At 48.2% G+C, this 17,706-nt stretch overlaps 1 protein-coding gene across 2 annotated transcripts in view; it reads left to right on the top strand.

Annotated features, from left to right (window-relative positions):
• ATP11C (ATPase phospholipid transporting 11C (ATP11C blood group)) overlaps nt 1-17,706 on the top strand; it is a 59,863-nt gene that overhangs the window by 16,589 nt on the left and 25,568 nt on the right. The window contains exons 1-6 of one of the 2 annotated variants that reach the window (XM_088527565.1): nt 7,158-7,211; nt 8,357-8,476; nt 11,307-11,396; nt 14,553-14,633; nt 15,290-15,397; nt 16,319-16,447. In XM_088527565.1, the coding sequence (XP_088383691.1) occupies nt 7,158-7,211; nt 8,357-8,476; nt 11,307-11,396; nt 14,553-14,633; nt 15,290-15,397; nt 16,319-16,447 (582 nt within the window). Of the gene's footprint in view, nt 1-7,157; nt 7,212-8,356; nt 8,477-11,306; nt 11,397-14,552; nt 14,634-15,289; nt 15,398-16,318; nt 16,448-17,706 lie in introns of those variants that run through there. The other variant, XM_088527566.1, reaches the window with a different exon arrangement.

Genomic DNA, 17,706 nt, shown 5'->3' with positions numbered 1-17,706 from the left:
CTGCGGAGTCTCCTCCTCTGGAGATCTCCAAAACCTGCCTGGATGCCACCCTGTGCCACGTGCTCTGGGTATCCCTGCTGGAGCAGGGGCCTGGGACTAGATGATCTCTAGAGGTCCCTTCCAACCTCAACCATTCTGTGTGATTCTGTGAAAGGATCTCTTTCCCCTTTAAGGTCTAAAAAGCAGGAAGTGGGACTTGCCTTTCCTTGAATGGATGTGGATGAATGAATGGGTGTGGATGGAGAAGCTCTCCAATCTCTTTGACAAGCTGCAAGAAACAGGAAGAGGTTCTGAAGTCACCTCACTCAAGCATCTTCCTTGTTGTCCCCACTGCCAGTAACGAGGGGAAGTCCCATCTGTTCTCCTGCATTCTGGGGATTTTGTTCCCATCAGCATCCTGGGAACTGCAGTGGGGTTCCTGCAAACCACCCGCTCTTTGCGTGTGTGCTCAGAAGGCTTCGTTGCCCTGAGCAGACACACTTGTTTGCTCTAGCAGTGCGATGTCCCCTGCTCCACTCCTCCCTCCCAGCCTGTGTTCATGGGGCAGGGGAGCCAGAAGCCTCCTTCAGCCTCCTGTTCTCGCTGGCTTTTCCCAGTGTGTTGAGGAGAGGGTTTCCTTAGCCCAGGAGGAGACTAAGTGCCGTCACCTGAGGGGAGATGGTCTGGTTTGCGTTATTGTGGCATGATACCGGGCCAGGGACCCTCATTAGGAGAGACGAGGGTCACTGGCCATGTCTGGCTCTGCTTGCAGCAGATTTCTCAAGGCCCCAGCGCTGTTTCCAGGCGTTTTGGCACAGTTCGCTTCCTCCTCTCCTGCGCTTATCGCTGGGGCCATCAGACAGCGGAGCCAAAGCTACCGGTTCCTCGGAAGGGGAGGCGGCCTGTCCTCGGCCTGCGGTGGAGTCAGCAGTGTGTCCGGGCAGGGTTTTGTCACCCGTCTGCATGGCGTTTCCCTGAGGCCAGGCAGGGCCGGTCCCTTCTGCAGCACGGTGAGGGGGGCTGTTGTGTTGCACCCTTCACCCTTCAAGCCCTTCCAGCCCTTCGCCTGCTCCCCGCCCAGCCCTTCCTCTCCCTTTGTATCCAGAGTATGAGTCAGTGAATCAGCTTTTCCAGGGCACTCGGCTTGTCCAGAGTTCTGTGCTCTCTGGCCTGTCATCCTTTCTGAAGCTAAGGGCAGCCTGGCTGCAAGCGCAGCACATCCGTGGGGTAGGAGGCTGGGGTGCGGAGACCATCCATGCAGTGCTGCTTGCCTCCCCTGGTGTGCCTTGACCTGCCTGAAAAGTGGATTATGTCCAAAATGCGGTGGAGAGGAGCTCAGGGGTGCCCATCCGCCTCCCTGGAGCCATCAAGGTCCCTTCCAGGTGACGTCCTTGCCCACAGAAGTGACATGTGCCTGTCATTTCTAGAAATGACAGTCCCTCTGCTTATGAGAGGGAGCTGCGGAGACTGAGGTCTGTGTCGCTGCGTCCCCATGGGCCTCTTCGTCATCCTTGACAGGAAGGGGATGAGTGAGCCCCATGGCGCTGGCAGCGGTCCCCTGGGATCATCCCAGCAGGGAGGGAGCTCGGTTTCCTAGTGCAGCCCCCTGACGTGTAGGAAGCGTTAACTGTGTTATCCTCCCTCTTCGTAAAAAAAATAGGCATCCCTTTTTTTTTTTTTTTTTTTTTTTCCTCCATGCCTTATATTTTTTTTCTGCTACTTATCATTCTGTGCATTATGGTGGTTCGGCTGGTTAACCTGCCCTTTTTTCTGATGTCCTTCCCACACCGATCTCTGCTCCAGGAGCCGGGTGCGCTCGCTGCTAGCGTGACCGCGTTTCCCTCTGACAGCAACACCAGCAGGAGCTCGGACACGGGATACTTGTTTAAATTTTAACCTTTGTTTTCCTGAGGTGCTGAACTTCATTCTTACCGTTAGAAATGAAGAGCAAAAATCCCCCCTGGGTGGAAAATGAACAAATGTGGCCGTGTTCCCGCTCCCGCAGCAGAAGGCTCCTCCTTCCGAAGGCGTTCCAGGTGAACGCGCTCCGTTGTGAGCCGTGCTCCGAGCTCTGCTCGGCTCGAGCTGCTTTTCCTTTGCACCTATCAGCTCTTACTATTTTAAACACACAGGCTTTTTTGTTGCTGCTGTTCTGGTTTGTTTTTCTCTTCCCTGGAGAAGCCTGCATGTCATCGCCTCTTCCCTTCGGATGCAAGGGAAGCAGTGGGATTGATTTGGATCTATGGAGCTCTTGCTGTAATCAGGAGATCTGCCCAAAATGTGGTCCATGTGGGTAAGCAGAGTCTGTTGAGCTGCTAAATTATTAAGCGCTTTGTCAAAGCGTTGCGTGTGTTTACATAGAAAGGGCTGAGTACAAAAAGTAATATAAAAATTGGCAAGAAAAGCAGTAATTAAAAATGTATTGGTTGGGTGATAAGGCTGGCAGGCGGTGAGGCAGGTACATAGGTTGGCTTTTTGGGAGTATCCTGACACTTTAGGAGGTTATTTTTGATTTGTGGAGGCTCTTTAAAATTTTAAATGTTGCCCACGGTTCTTTTGCAGAAAAGTTAAGCAGCACACTGAACTTTTAGGCTGCTTTAGGATGTGTTTATATTTGCAGACTTTTTTTTTTTTTTTTTTTTTTTTTTTTTGGTGAAGCAAGTTGTCTTTTCTACCGCTTCCGTGATAAGGGAACAATACAACAGTGATCAAATTTTAAATGATTTGTGAGATCTAAGACAAGCAACATGATTTAATCTTTCTTTGACACGTACTTAAAATAAGCCATTATTTCACTCAAATCATTGAGCTTTGTACTTGTGCAGTATAATTACCTCCAGTTTTAGCAGATGACGTTTTTTTAGGTGCCTCTGGTACCTAAAGCACCTTAGTGCTTTTTCTACAACTGACTTGTATTTACTTTGTAGCTTAAAGATGGTATCTAAAACAAACATGAAAGGAGTACTTTTTTTCTTTGGTTAGTTGGGTTTGGTTCAAATGAATTCTGAAACTATATAGAAATTCAAAAACCAAATATATTCTTGCTACTATTTTCTGAAAACAGGAATGATAGGCAGCATGGACACTTGTTTGCTGTATGGAGGGTATAATTAAGCAATGTGTTTTGCGGGTTTCACAATAGCCCATTTCTTATCACAGTGGCTCGTGCAGGCTCTTTGTGAAACCGAGCCTCACCGCGGAGGGTCTGGGGCCACCTCTCCACTCCAGATAGCGGGAGTTTGTCTTCAGTGTTGAAATCTGCATTAATTTTTACCAGGGCTTGCTAATTTTTAACGAGCCAGGTAGCTCCTGTTGCCTGCCAAGTGGGTCCTGCACATCATGTCTGGGAGACCAAGTGAAGAAGGAGGTCTTGGGGGACACATGGGTCCCCGGGCAAAGTGCGCTCGCTGCTCACGGCTGCTGCCGCTGGAGCAGTCAGGTTTAAGTAGGTCGGGCACTGCAAAGATAGTCCAGTGGTAGGAGTCACCCAGATGGAGAGGGGAAGCAAGGTGCAAAGTGAGGTTTGCCCAAATTCAGGCTAAGAATTTTGGAACTCCTTGGGGGCTGAAACTTCTCTCTCAGCTTTTGGCTCCCATTGCTTCAAGTCATAAATGCTGGTTGGTAATGAGTTGCATCCACTGACGCTTTTAGTTCCAGCTGTGTTCTGGTCCAACACCTTCAAGGAGCTCCTGTCCTTCAGTGATGGAAGAAAGATTTACTACCTAGCAAAATGCCAAGTCCCAGCTGAGCTTTCATGAGCTTATTGATGTGTGTATATGGGCTTTTTAAATTTGGGCAAAATACAGCAATAGCTATTATCCCTAGTGCCTTCTTTTCAGAAGTACTGCTTATGGCAGAAAAAAGTAGCAATTTTCTGCTAAAATAGCTGCTGCTAATACGGACAAGGTGGATGAATATTTGAAAGCTGTCCATGTCTATAGGAAAGCCCCATGCAGGAAGATAGCAGGTAACTCTCCTGGACAGGACATGGGCTTTGCTGCAAGCTGGGCTCTCCGAGAGGTGACCGGGGAGGTGGGAATGCCCTCCCAACGTCTGCGTGGTTCCTGCCTTCTCCCCAGTGTGGACATTGGAGCATCCCCTGTGCCGAACCCGTCGAGCTGGCTCCGTGCGGGAGCAGGGACCGGCACCAAGAGGGTCTTTGGGTGACACGCTGCTTCCCAGAGCAGCGTCCCATGGGAGGGCACAGCCTCACCTGGCGTCACCTCCTCTTTCCAAGTCTCTGCCCCTGAAAAGCCAGAGACTTTCTGCAATAGTTAAATCTAAAGCTTTAACTAGCGCTTGAAACTTGTAGGAAGTGGGGATTTTGGGGGGAATCACGAGCAGGTAGAGGAGGTCACAGCACGTAGCCAGGGAAGGGAGAGATGAGTCTTGTAGCTGCTGCACAATGTGCACTGCTCCCTAAAACCCTGCTGGGCGATGAGGCAGTCCCTCGGATTGCATCCGGGTGATATTTTCCTTTCTTCTATCAAAGTTTAAATTTTTGATGGAAGGTGTTAGAGGAAAAAGTCTAAATTCTCAGCATGCTAGTCGGCATATTTTATACTTCTCACAAGGAAATGGCAGTCAGTCCCTAAATCACCTCCCCGGTCTCTGCTGACAACTGTCATTAAGACTTTGCCATCTATTAGCAACCTGGAGAGTCATTTGTAGAGTGACGGCGCATGAAGTGCAGTTGTCAAAATAGCAGCTTTTGACTGCGGCGCCCGCGAAGGAGCTTTTGTCATGTGTGTAGGTGTTGGTATCGTAACGCACGTTCAATTTTTGGCAATTGGAAAAAAAAAAAAAGAGAGAGAAATTTGATGTTAGGTCTTCCATTCCTTCTGCCGTGCGATCGAGGGTTACGCCGTATCCTCTGTGTGAGCCGTTACCTATCACGCCATAACTTGGGTTCATTCTTCCGTTCCGGGGCTTTGCGTGCTTTGTGTTTCAGGTTTTCCCTGGCTAATTATAGATGGTCTTGCCAAGCAAGCGTTGCTGTATATTCTTCCCGGCGTGTTTTTCCAGAGCTTGATTGTTTGTGCTTGGCAGATGACCACCTCTGCCTGCTTTCCCGCGGCCTGCCCGGTGTGCCTGCGGGGAGGGGAAGCTCCTGCTTCCTCCTGCTCTCTTAGCACGGTTGTTTCCAGAGGGGCTTCTCCATCTCCAGGTCCTGCTTGCGGCTCGGGATGCGGCCGCTGGAGCGGGGCAGGCAGCAGTATCCTCACGCTGGTGTTTGCTGGCAGCCCACGCACCACCAGGACTTTGCATTTTTGGCACCTGCTGTGGTGGGGGGTGGCGGTTTCAAAGCAAACAAGCTCTAGGGTTGAGGATTAGTAAGAACTAAAAAAGCATGAGCAGTATCTGCTGGTGTTTCAGCAGCCTGGCCGTCTGTTAATGCCCCTGAACCGTGAACAACGAAAACAGGTTTTCCTGTGCATGCTTGAAAATCCCCAAACCTAGTTCTAAAAAAACACAGCCTAATCTAAAGAGGCTTCTTTTTTTCCCCTACTCCTTCTCCTCTTAAGGAAACTATGAAATGTCTTGGAAACGCCCATTAGGTCCAAGCCTGTACTGTGCTTTTTGGTCTGCTAGTTTGCTCTGAGAAATCAGAATGCTGAGAAATGGGATGTCAGAAAGGCAAAAACGGTTATTGTCTGCCTAACCACAGACGCTGTTAATCACATTTGTTTAAGCTGCCCCGGTTTCAGCTGAAACCCAACGGTATCCAGGTTTCTGGTTTTCTTATTTCTTTATACTTCCGAAACGGCCCCTTTTCCTTTGCTAAGGATCCTCTATGTGCAAAGCAATCAGGAGCTGGACATCGCAGGGCACAGACGCTACTATGTTTCCCTGTTGGAACAGGTCATTTTGAAGGGGTGAAGTTACATGTATTGGTACTTGTCTAAAAATTGCAACTGTACTTAACAAAGTTTCAGCAAGCGCGGAGTTTCACATGCAAAACTTCCATTTAATTAAATGTTCACGTTTTTTAATTTTTGATGTATTCTTGTATTTTCAAGTATGTTGCTTTCTGCATGTGACTTTAACACAGACTCTGCTGGGTTAAGGTCTGTCTTTGATTTATTCAGTGCTGCAAGATGAAGTTGTGAGGCACACAGGGAAGACTTCCACAGGGGTCTGTGCTGGAGCCCCTCGCCCTGTGGCTCCTTGCAATGGATGAAATGAGTGAAGATCCCTGTATTTATTCTGCTGCAATTACCAAGCTTAGGTGTGCCAAAGAAAGCCCTTGCTGGATTTGAGCTGAACCTGATGGATTTCTGTGCTCCGAGAATAGAGAGAAAAGGGCCCTGCTGGGCGCTTCCGTCCGCTGGGCTATAAATGTGCAAGGGCAGGAAGGTGGTTTCGCGTGGGCGTTCCAAACTGAGAGATGCTTTGGCCATCCCTGTGCACCGTCTCATTGCTGGAGAAACCCAGATAACAGAAATGTGCAGAGGAGCGTGCAAATGCTTTGGGTGAAGCTCCCGCTTTGCGTAACACGTGCGCGTTCCTGGTCGGAGCGTGGGGAGCGCCTGCACCCGCGCGGGTTTGGTGTCACGCATGCAATCCGTGCGTGCCCGTTTGTGGACCCTCGCAATGGATTTTATGTCCAGGACAACTCCTTTCCACGTGCAGTTTGCTCGGTGTTTGGCATGTGCATGTGAAAGCGAGAATGGATCGAGTCTATTTTAGCTGGGAGGACAGAAATTCTTTCCTTGCCTGACCTGGATCCCAGGGGCTATAAATACTTCCCTTCCTGTTATTCCCTTATCTTTCTCCGAGTGCCATTGAGTAAAGAGGGGCTGTCGCTAAGCCTCTGTGACACTGTGACGACAGGTTATCGTTCATACGTGACATCTCTTTCTGCCTGGGGGAATAAAAAAAGCCAAACAAGCGAAGGAGAAAAGCAAAGCCCCGCTCCTCACTCTGCACCCTGACCTGGTGGCGGCGGAAGGTGCGGGGCCCTTGTGTGGTCTCACCACTAAAATGGGATTATTTGGGAGCATCCGCAGATGACAGCGCTGCCGTGCTGGCTTCCAGGGACGCACTGGGATTGCCTGTGTGGATTTGGGCCGCTCCTTGGAGAGGAGCGGAGCACGGCCCGGATCCCAGCGGAGCACGGAGCGGGTGCCCCGTGGTGGGAGAAGGTGCAGGAGGAGCCGTGCTGGTGCGGGCTGAGCATGAAGGGCTGCGGGGTAGGCGATGCCCAAGGGAGCAAGCTCGTGGAGGGAGAGGTAAGGACGGAGGGCCGGAGCGCGCGGAGCGAAGCCTCCGAACACGGAGTGGCGCTTGGAGCGTGAGCTCTGCTGGCGGGCGCGGGTGTCCCCGATGTCCCCAGGGTTTGGTGCTCGGCCACGAGCAGCCTGGCCTGTGCCTGCTGCCTTCTGTTTGTTTTAAACGTGTTGCCTGGTGATCCTGCAGCGGTGCCCAGCGCCCGCGCTGCTCCCTGCCGCGGGATAACAAACCTGCGCTGGCCCCGCGGCGGGAAGGAGGCTCGGGAGAAGCGAGCACAGGGTTGGCGCCGCGTTGCCGGCTCCGTGCAAAGCGCCAGCACAGCAGGGATGGTGCTGAGGGTGTCCCCAGCACCCCTCAGCTTCTCTCCATCTCATCTGTATTTTGGATATTTTAGCATGGCAGAAGAATATGTCTTTGAATCCCTGAGTCTGCATGCCTAAGTGAGACTGTGAGATATTTCAGGTAGACTTGAAGTTTTGACAGGCACACGAGCATGGAGAAGGTGCTAGTTCCACTGCCTTCTCCGTGATTCCGATATAAATCATGAAGCTGCCATCGGATTTGAGGCTGTAATTGTTTCTGCCAAGAAATACTGGCACAAGAAAAGGTTTGATGTCCGTAAATGGGTGTTTCCAAACCAGGAATAGGAAATAGGAAGGGATGCTTAGAAGATAAGTTTATCCCTAGTGATTGCTTGATAAAGCTGCGTTACTCCTTGTTAAGGAGGAGCTGGCAGAGTGTGTGGGTGCCGCTCACAAGTGCGGATGCCCTGGATGAAGTTTGCTGTCCGCACTGCTGCGCTGGAGAGTAACTGAGGATTAAAGAGACACCTTGCAGCAAACCAAGCCTGAAATGCGAAAGAGATGTCAGCAGTGGGCTGAGGATGTTTGTGGGTGTGTGTAACGGTGCTCCCGGGTCAGCTCTTGGAGGTAGTTGTTTGGGGAGAGGTCCTGGCCAGAGCCCCAAGCACCTTCGCTCCCGCCTCGCCGGCGGAGCGGGGAAGCAGACGGCCAAGTCTGGAGGGCTCAGCCCGCCCTGTCCCCGCGACGCCGGGGCTCGCTCAGCATCAGAAACAACCAAAACCCATACGCAGGATTTGGGGGGAGGCTGCAGCTTAATCTGCCTGCCCTGCTTGTGCCTGCAGTGTGCCGGGGAGGAGAAGCGAGTCGGGACGCGCACCGTGGTGGTTGGGCACCGGCCGGTCTCGGAAGCAGACGCCTACGTGGCCCAGAAGTTCTGCGACAACAGGATCGTCTCGTCCAAGGTGAGTGTGACCGTAGTGTGGGTGGCATCACTTGCCCACGGTTTGCACAACTCCCTGGGCAAGCACTCTGGCCTCACCTTCCTGCAAATTCTCCCTTTGCGATGCAAGTGGCAGCCCCTGGGGCGGCCATGCGGCCGCAGCAATAACCAGCCCGCTACCCTGGTACCTGGAAGGACCCAGCCGGTGCAAAGTGCTCGCCAAGGACATGCAAGGATGTGCAGGCATCAGCCCCAGGTGTTGAAACCCTCTGCAGCCCCTGAGGACTTGGCTGAACATCCATATGATGCAGCCCAAAGCGTATTCCTCAACAATACTCCAGTTTTTCTGTTCACTTCTTGCTCTCTCCACTCATTCCCATGAGGATGTGCAAGGGTTTCTCTGTGCTGGAGGATAGCCAAGCACACGGCAATGTTGTTCTTGAAGCTTTCTGGAATTCCCCTGTGAAAGAAAGGAAGGTTAAGTATAATGGAGCATATAAAATGACAACAACTTAGATTTGGGAAAGGAAGTGGGGGTTATTTTATAAAATGACAGATAAATGTCATTCTCCTATTCTCGTTCAGTGGTTTTTTCCTTGAATTGGGACAAAAATAACATGTTCTGTTTATTCCTTTGGATGAGAAGGAAAACGTTCTTATTGTATTAACATGGCTTTTGTTTATTGTGGGAAAACTGTGTGATGACACCTGCCTGCTTCCTGCTTGGCTTTTTTCCTTGATATTCGTGAAGCTATTTCAAAAGACTTGGAAAAAAAATTAAGTAAAGCGTCAAACAAGTGGCATCAAGTGGTGTCAGCACAGCTGGATACATGTTGCATTACTTGTGGTTCATGATGTTCAGTATACAGGGAGGCTTCAGTTCTACTGTACTTGAGATGTAAAAAATGTTTTAAAACTTGGATCTCGCTCCTTTTCATGTCCGTGTGCTGAAGGCATATTTTCTCAGGAAAAGTTTTAAATCTAGATACTTTTAAACTATGTAGCATTCCCACCAGTACAGGCTGGGGACCAACCTTCTGGAGAGCAGCTCTGCAGAGAGGGACCTGGGTGTCATGTTGGATGATAAGCTGACCATGAGGCAGCAGTGTGCTCTTGTGGCCAAGAAGGCCAATGGAATCCTGGGCTGCATCAAGAAGAGCGTCTCCAGCAGGTCGAGGGAGGTGATCCTGCCCCTCTACTCAGCCCTGATGAGGCCGCATCTGGAGTATTGTGTCCAGTTCTGGGCTCCACAGGACAAGAGGGATGTGGAGCTGCTGGAGAGAGTCCAGCGCAGGGCCACGAGGATGATCAGGGGCCTGGAACATCTGCCCTATGAGGAGAGGCTGAGGGAGCTGGGCCTGTTCAGCCTGGAGAAGAGAAGGCTGAGAGGGGACCTGAGCAGTGTCTAGAAGTACCTCAAGGGAGGCAGTGAGGGGGATGGTGCTGGCCTCTTTTCAGTGGTGGCCACCAACAGAACTAGAGGAAACGGCCACAAACTGAAACACCAAAAGGTCTACAGGAACTTAAGGAAAAATTTCTTACCAGTGAGGGTGACAGAGCACTGGAACAGGCTGCCCAGAGAGGTTGTGGAGTCTCCTTCTCTGGAGATCTTCAAACTCACTTGGACGCCACCCTGTGCCACATGCTCTAGGTGACCCTGCGTGTGCAGGGGGTTGGACTAGATGATCTCTAGAGGCCCCTTCCAACCTTGAGCATTCTGTGATTCTATCCTATGATTTTATGATTCCCACTACTTTCCCTGGCATGTCAGTTGCCTCCTTCAGAGAACAGCTTCCTGTGGCTTGATTTGCCTTAGCACTCATTTTATCAGTCGTCTTTGATTATTTCTGAATGTTGTGTTCTTGTTCTTTTGTGTGCATTTATATTTGCTAAGCATGAGGTTTTCCTACCTGCCCAGTCTTTTTTTGCTAGGTGGACTTTGGTCTTAAGTATTTGCGATTCATTATTATTTCTTTATTAAAGCCACTTGGAAGGATCAAATATTAGACCCGTTGTTTTCCATGGTGATCTTAAATTACCTTTAACGTAGGTTACCTCTTCATTAGCTCACGCTTCTCCAAATGCCTATCTGGAGGCTGATTGCTGAAACAAATCCCAATGTTTTTATCTCTGTTATCCTTCCCCATTTCCAACTGTTTTGCCTGGGCTACTTCGACAAAATAAGAGTTTTGGTGAATTTTTTTTGGCCGACTTTCCAGCCATTTCGTGAACCAGTTGAGAGACACAAAGTTGGAAGTGTGTTGTTGGAAGCCCAAATAGGAGGTAGGTTGCCTCTTAGCATGAAGGTGCATCTTGCTGAAGTTTTGACGTGCATCCTCCAGGAACTGGCCAAGTGACTTCTACGTAAGCAGACCATGACGTCCAATGAACCCCTTCTTTTGTCCCCCGGCATACGTGTGTCACAGCAATAGATGGTTAAAATGCCAAGAGGCCGTTTCAGTAAGTTGCCTGGCGCTGTGCTGCTTTGCAGCCTGTGACATCTGTGGCTGCAGTAAATTGGCAGCAGCTGCTCTGCAGAACCATGGGCGCGTGGCCCTTCCTGGCTTGGCGACTCTGGATGCGGAGCCGGGGATCTGTATGAGTCTACTGATCTTAATGGCCACCCATTAGGCAAAAAGACCACCAAGGATTACACCTCTGGCTGCAACTTCAGTGAAATCAGAATGGGAATTTATTTACCTGGTAGAGCAGATTGACGTATTTTAGTTTGAAAAATCATTCCCTGTTTTGCACAGATCTGTAGATACAGTGCATAGTGCATCCTCTGTCTCGACTTGCTTGTGTTGACATCTGGAAAGCTGAAAGTTGTCCCGTTTCTCTTCCTCCTGCAGTACACGATCTGGAACTTCCTTCCGAAAAACCTCTTTGAACAGTTCAGAAGAATTGCCAACTTCTACTTCCTCATTATCTTCCTTGTGCAGGTAAGAGAGTTTTACCTTGAGCTCTTTTTGATTGTTTAAATGCTGATTTTAAGCACAACTTGAAAGCCAGTGGATATTTAAAGCTGGCTCTCCTGATGCTTGTTAGCATCTTTTGCTTTTTATTGGAAGCTCTGTTGTAATTCTAGCACTCAATTCAAGGCATAATAATAATTAAAATATTTGGGCCTGAGACCGCATTCAAATGACTGCTGAAACTACTTAAAAGCCACCTTACCTCTTAAACACTGTTAAGCCCAGTGAAGCAGTAGAGATAAGTCTATGGAGTGCAGCAGAGCTCAGAGCTGACTTCAGCTGCTTTATGGCTTCTGTAGAATGACGTGCATTTTCCCAACTGCATGATGTGTGCTCGGCCTCGCTTGTAGTAAGGGTCAGGGCAAGCAGGGAAAACGGGTTGTCTGCAGTGAAACTCGGGTGAGCTCTCGGAGTGCGGAGTTTCAGGAGTTTCTTTACACAGGTGAAAGAGCAAATTTCATATACAACTAAATGTCTTCTACTCTGCTTTGTGTCGTGGGATAAGAGACAAATCTTGAGTAAACCCGAATACTCGTTTTTCAGTCCTGTCAACTGAAAGAGAAGCGGGCTGTCAAAATGTGTTTGGAGGAAGGGATTGGAAGGAAGTTTGGGAGAGTCACGATGGGGATTCTCTGGCCTTTGCTGACTCATCATTTTGTTGTAGCCTGCATGTTTCAGTCATGGGTGCCTGCAAATTTTTGTCCTTACAGTAAAGGATTAGGGTTTACAACTACTCCAGAGGCTGCTGCAGAAAGAGGTGATCCCAGCATAATGCTGAGGATGGCTCCTAATGGCAGTATTATGTGAAAGGCTGATGTCCCCGAGCAGCAGTTGGCTCCCATCCATCACTTGATTCTGCTGGCCCTGTTCCACTGTGTCAGGATGCATTTGTAATTTGCCTCGTACCGAGGCAATGCCCTGCAGTTGGGATGTCCCTTCTGCACAGATGGTTGTGTAGTGATGCGATGTTACAGGAGCTCCACTGATGCTCTGGACATGCAGAACAAGGGATATTCTCTGCCGTACTTCAGCATCTCAACTGCATCGTTGCAGTCAGCTGCTACCTGTCTTGGTCAGGGGCACATGCAGGGGAGCACAGAGCCCTGTCTTTTCTCACTTCTGTTTTGTGGGCCATGATCGCCTCTATTATAAGGAAGCAACACATGTGCCCCATTAGAGATAAAAGCCAAAAACAACCAACAAAGCTGACAGCACTAACATAGTTGGTATCCCGCAGAGTAAGGGGCAGCTGCCAGGCACTCTTAGTTCCACAACTGCTGGAGACTTCACTTATCTTGAAACATTCAAAGTAATTTCATTAACTTAAAATATCAAGGGCTTACCTTGATAAATGTCATCTCTAGCTAAATGTTGGTGCTTATCCTTTAATTACTTTAATAGAATTACCCTAAGTGCTTCATTGCAAGTGACATATCAGAGTACTCAGGAGCAGGTCTCTGTACGTGGAGCTTCCTGAGGAAACTGCACGTTCCACCAAGAGCCCGGCCGGCACCGTGTGGTGGGGTCGCTCTGCCTGCCCTGTAATCCCTAATCAAGCTACGTGCCATGCAGATGCCCTTCAGGGAGAGCAGGACAAAGACTGCATTAAACATGAGCTACCAAGTAGTATCCTGACAGGGGTGTGAGTAAGGAATTCATTGCATCACTTAAAGATAACTGTGATTTTTTTTTCTGGAAAAAAGAATGTTTTGAGTAATGTAGTTAATCTGTATTTTTGAACAGACAATCTTGACAGTGATAAGGTCATGCAGGAGGTGCCAAAAATGGAAAATGTTCCTTTTGGTTGGTAAAGATGGTTTCTGGAGTAGGGCCTTCAGTTTTGTAAACAGTGAATTAGGAGGAAACTTAATAACGGAAGGGTTTGCCACTTTTAAGTGGATCCAAATTAAGCTATTGAAGCCCTAAAATATCTTGAAAATAATTTCAAAGGAGCCTTTGTTCTGGGGTGTTGCTCATGCATCCCTCTGCTCTCCATGAATGGGGAAGGGGAGAAGACCACTCTTGAGCCATGTGAAAGGAGTACAGCAGCGATCTCCACGTATGCACAGAAGTTATGTTTACAAGATCTACTATTGTATCTATAGCATAGCATTTGTATGGAGTGAGATCAAACTGCTTGCTTGAATAAATATATATTCACAGCTGGATCGTGTCCAATGCAGAAAACAGTCCTGTTGCATAGCTGTGGGAGTGCCAGGAAGCATAGCATAAATAACTCTGCTCTCTTGCTTGTCTTTCTTAGTTAAAAGCAAAAATTCCTGTTGTATTGGGATGATCTGTCCAATTTTACAAGATACATTTTGGTTGACTGATCTATGCCTCGGTTTTGGCTTTAATATGTGGCCATCTGGGCATAACGTGCTTTGTGTGATGTCTCCATACAACACAGTAAACAGGGGTTTCTGCTCCTGGAAATGTGTGGTGTTTTTTCTTTTCTTTACCCTTGCACTAAACTCCTATCACTTACCTGGCTGCTTTTGAGGTGTTTCTGTTCCCCTCCTAGTATCTTTTGAATCTCTTCTCTGGGCCCAAAGGTGTTGGACAAAATTGCAAACTATGACTATTTCAAAGAGTTAAAAATTTCCATGTGGCTTCCTCCCAGCAGATGAGAGCAGCTTTGTGCTTTTAACAGAGGGCCTAAAACAATAAATACAGATTCTGTTGTTTTGTGAGCGTGCCAGCAAAATGCAAATAACCGGAGCAAGACAAAGTAGCTTTGTGGGAACACGGAGCGGGTCTGGTGAGCGGCCCTGCCTCCGCAGCCCTGCGTGTCTGTCCCCCTGGCCCGGGAGGGGTGGCGGGAGGAACAACAGCCGATTTTGCTGCGCCTGTTGGGGAACTGCACCTGAGGCTTCCCCGTGGACTCGGGGCCTGGCCGCGTTTGCTTTGGAGGTTTGCACGGTGTTTGGAGGCGATGCTGGAGGCATCGCTCCGGGTGGCGGGAAGCCGTGAAACCAGTCCCTGTCCCAGCAGAGACCCTGCGTGGGGTCAACCACTGTACTCTCAAAAGAGCCATTTCCACACGCATGTGTCAGGGCATTTATTCCTGCTGCTGCCTAAGAACAGGTGGTCACCACATTTATTTATTTATTTTCTCTGCAGGTCATAGTGGATACCCCAACCAGTCCGGTGACCAGTGGACTTCCCCTCTTCTTTGTGATCACTGTCACAGCCATCAAGCAGGTGACAGCATCCTTTGCAGGAGGAAACTTGCTCCCTGCAGGAAGGTTTCCTGTGCTCTTGCTGGCAACTCAAAAGGGTCCATTAAAACATCTAGATAGCCCTAGTGCTTCTTGCTGTGATAGAAGACCTTTTTCCGTATGCCCATGTGGCACTTTAGATTTCTTCTGCAGAAGTATTAAATAATAAAACAAGCTTCTTCTGCAGGAGCCAGAAAAGGAGAGCTAGAGCAAAATCCATCTGCTCCAAATATGAATGTTTTATTCTTCTAGTGAAGACTAGAGAGTCTTGTCCTCCTTTACCTTGGGAGAGAGTAACAGGGCACTAAGCATATTATTTATATAAGCCCATTCTTGCCAGCGCTGAGAATAATAAAACTGTGCTGCAGTAATTTAGCTGCTCATTGCATGCAATGCATATAGATTATTTTTGTGTATGTTATTTTAATCTGTTCTGAATCTGTCAAATATGAACATGATTTTTTAAAATAAATCAATTCAGTCTGAGCTACTCTCGTTGATGTTTTGTCAGGCATGAAGGAGTTCTGAGGACTGTTTAATTTATTCCTTTTTCTTTTCTCCTGTTCTCTCCATCCCCACTCATTTCAATAGTTTACTTGCTTTGTTATGAGGTTGTGTTGCCTGTATTTGTGTGCCTAGGGATATGAGGACTGGCTGAGGCACAGAGCTGACAACGAAGTAAACAAAAGCAATGTCTTCATCATTGAAAACGCAAAGCAAGTGCAGAAAGAGAGTGAAAAAATCAAGGTAACTTTTTCTTTAAAAATTGAGAAGTTGGTTGTAGTTATCTCTGAAGCCAATGGGAAAATTAGGACATGGAGTGTGGGAGTGGTTCGTTTTGTTTTGTTTTCCCTAAATTTGAGTGCAGTTGGGTGCTAGGGCCAGCAAAGGCAGTTGAGGAGTGATGGGTGCCCCAGGTAGGGGGGTCTTGCACCTGCATCAGCTCGGGCGTCTTCCCGAGGTGCAGCAGCCTCCTGCCGTTGTCCAAGTTTCCCTGAGACCTGTCCTGGTCGGTCGCTGGAGCTTCCTCCGTGCGGGTGCCTTGGATGGGCCGCCTTGCAGCAGCCTCGCCGAGGCTGACAAATGACAGACCTGTCATCGTTTGCAGCTATCTGGGACAGGCAGTCCTTTTCTATTTCCAACTCTCCCAAGGACACAAAAAAAAGTACGCCACTTTGACGTTCATTTGTCACCCCGCACTCCAGGCTAGTGCAGAGTCTCCAGGCTAGTGCAGAGTCTCCCGCTTCAGCGGGGTTTTGCAGAGGAGGAAACACTCAGTGCAGCGCGTGGTCCCCCTGACTCGTCCTGCTGGGCTCCGTGTGATGCTGGGGTCCTGTGTGATGTGTCTGCCAAGCAGCCCCTCTCACCAGAGGGAGAAAATCAACTCTGTTTGCAGAGAGAGATGTGTGCAGAACAGACTGTCCCGGCTACAAAGTGAGCTTAAACCTTTGCTTTGCTTGTTGCAGTTGCAGCGCCTTCCCCATCCTGACAGGGAGTGATTCCAAGCTAGAGAAAAACACATGGGAGATGCAAAGAAGTCCCATCTTAAGGAAAAAAGAAGGGAGAAAACCTGAAACCTCTCTGCTTCAGCAGCTAGTGAAAATTAGCGAGGGCAGTAACTAGTTGGGCTTTATGAAATGGTTCATTTCAACATTTCTTTTCTTCCAGGTTGGAGACATAGTAGAGGTGAAAGCAGATGAGACCTTCCCCTGTGACTTGATATTTTTGGCCTCAAGTAGCGTTGATGGGACCTGTTACGTCACTACAGCCAGCCTTGACGGCGAGTCGAATTTCAAGGTGATGAGGATGGATGTGCCGCGTTCGGGAGTCGCTGCTCTTGCTGCGCAGATGCCTTTCGTTGCACTGAAGTCAGTGCTTGTGCAATGCGTATGTCTGTTTGATTAATTGGAGGTTGCTCCCCCGGCACCAATCCTCATGGTGACTTAGCTATATTTAACATCTGTTCCCTACGTTTGCTCATCCTGTGAGTCAGCACCAAAGTGCTCTGTGGGCTGTTTCTTTTCTTTCTTCTTCTGTTTTCTTTTTTCTTATTTCTTTTTTTCTTTATTTTCTTTTTTTCTTTTTTCTATTTTTTAATCTTTTTTTCCTTTTTCTTTTGTGTGTGTTTTATAAGCAGCTGTTTCTCCTGGCGTTCTCGTGGATGCAGCTTCCCTGCTGTACTGCCCGTCCCCAGCAGCAGGGAGCTGCTTCCCATTTGGTGTCCTGTGTCCGGAGGTCCGATGCATAGGGGAAGCAGGAAGTGTAGCTTGAACTTCTCTAGCTCCTGTTTCTAGTACTTTTCCCTTTTTTGTGAAATTCAAGACGTCTTAAGACACTGTCTTTAGGATCATTTATGGATTTCTTTTTCCCCTTATCAAAGGGAGGGGAAGAAAAATCCTTGTGTGTTTTTTGGTTTGTTTGTTTGTTTTAACTCTGCGGGTGTAATGTCTCCTCTTCCCCTCCCCAATTTCTGGGTCAAGGAGTGAGGTTGTCAGTTGTCCTTCTTGGAATAAATCTCTTCTCTTTATGCTTCCCACCTCTCCAAACTAAGGAAACAGATAATGACATAAAATAAGTCAATATGTCAGAAGACATGAAAATTTGTTTAAGCTTGTTGTTTGATAAAATATTTTGACAGATGTTGACAACTGCAGTAGAAAAAATGGATATTGTTTTAAAATTACATGATTAATTCCAGCACCTTGAAGTTGGTGGAAAAACCATAATTGATCTTAGGAACTGTAAGGAGTATCTTTGTGAGTAACTGTTAATAGATGCTAAAAATCACATGTAGGAGGTGATGCTGTATTTGTGTACTATGCTAGATACACTAGCAAAAAGGAAAGGAGCTTTGTAGCTGCTTGTGGGCAAAAATAGATAGCCATATTAAATAGGCAGTCATTTATTAATATTAGGTATGCTGTATGCATGAGTTAATATAACTTTGGAAGTCTTAGCTCTTACTAACTTTTGAGTCTAAGTGAAAAGCTAAATTTCTATTTTAAGCAGCGTGTGCTTGTATCTTTATATAGAGATTTTTTTCTTGGTTTCTGAAT

Source organism: Tinamus guttatus, unplaced genomic scaffold (assembly GCF_059628265.1).
Source record: "Tinamus guttatus ecotype Peru unplaced genomic scaffold, ASM5962826v1 Tinamus_guttatus_pri_ptg000287l, whole genome shotgun sequence".
Classification (NCBI taxonomy): Eukaryota; Metazoa; Chordata; class Aves; order Tinamiformes; family Tinamidae; genus Tinamus; species Tinamus guttatus.
The sequence above is the reverse complement of the archived record's forward strand: the minus strand, read 5'-3'. Positions and strand labels throughout refer to the sequence as shown.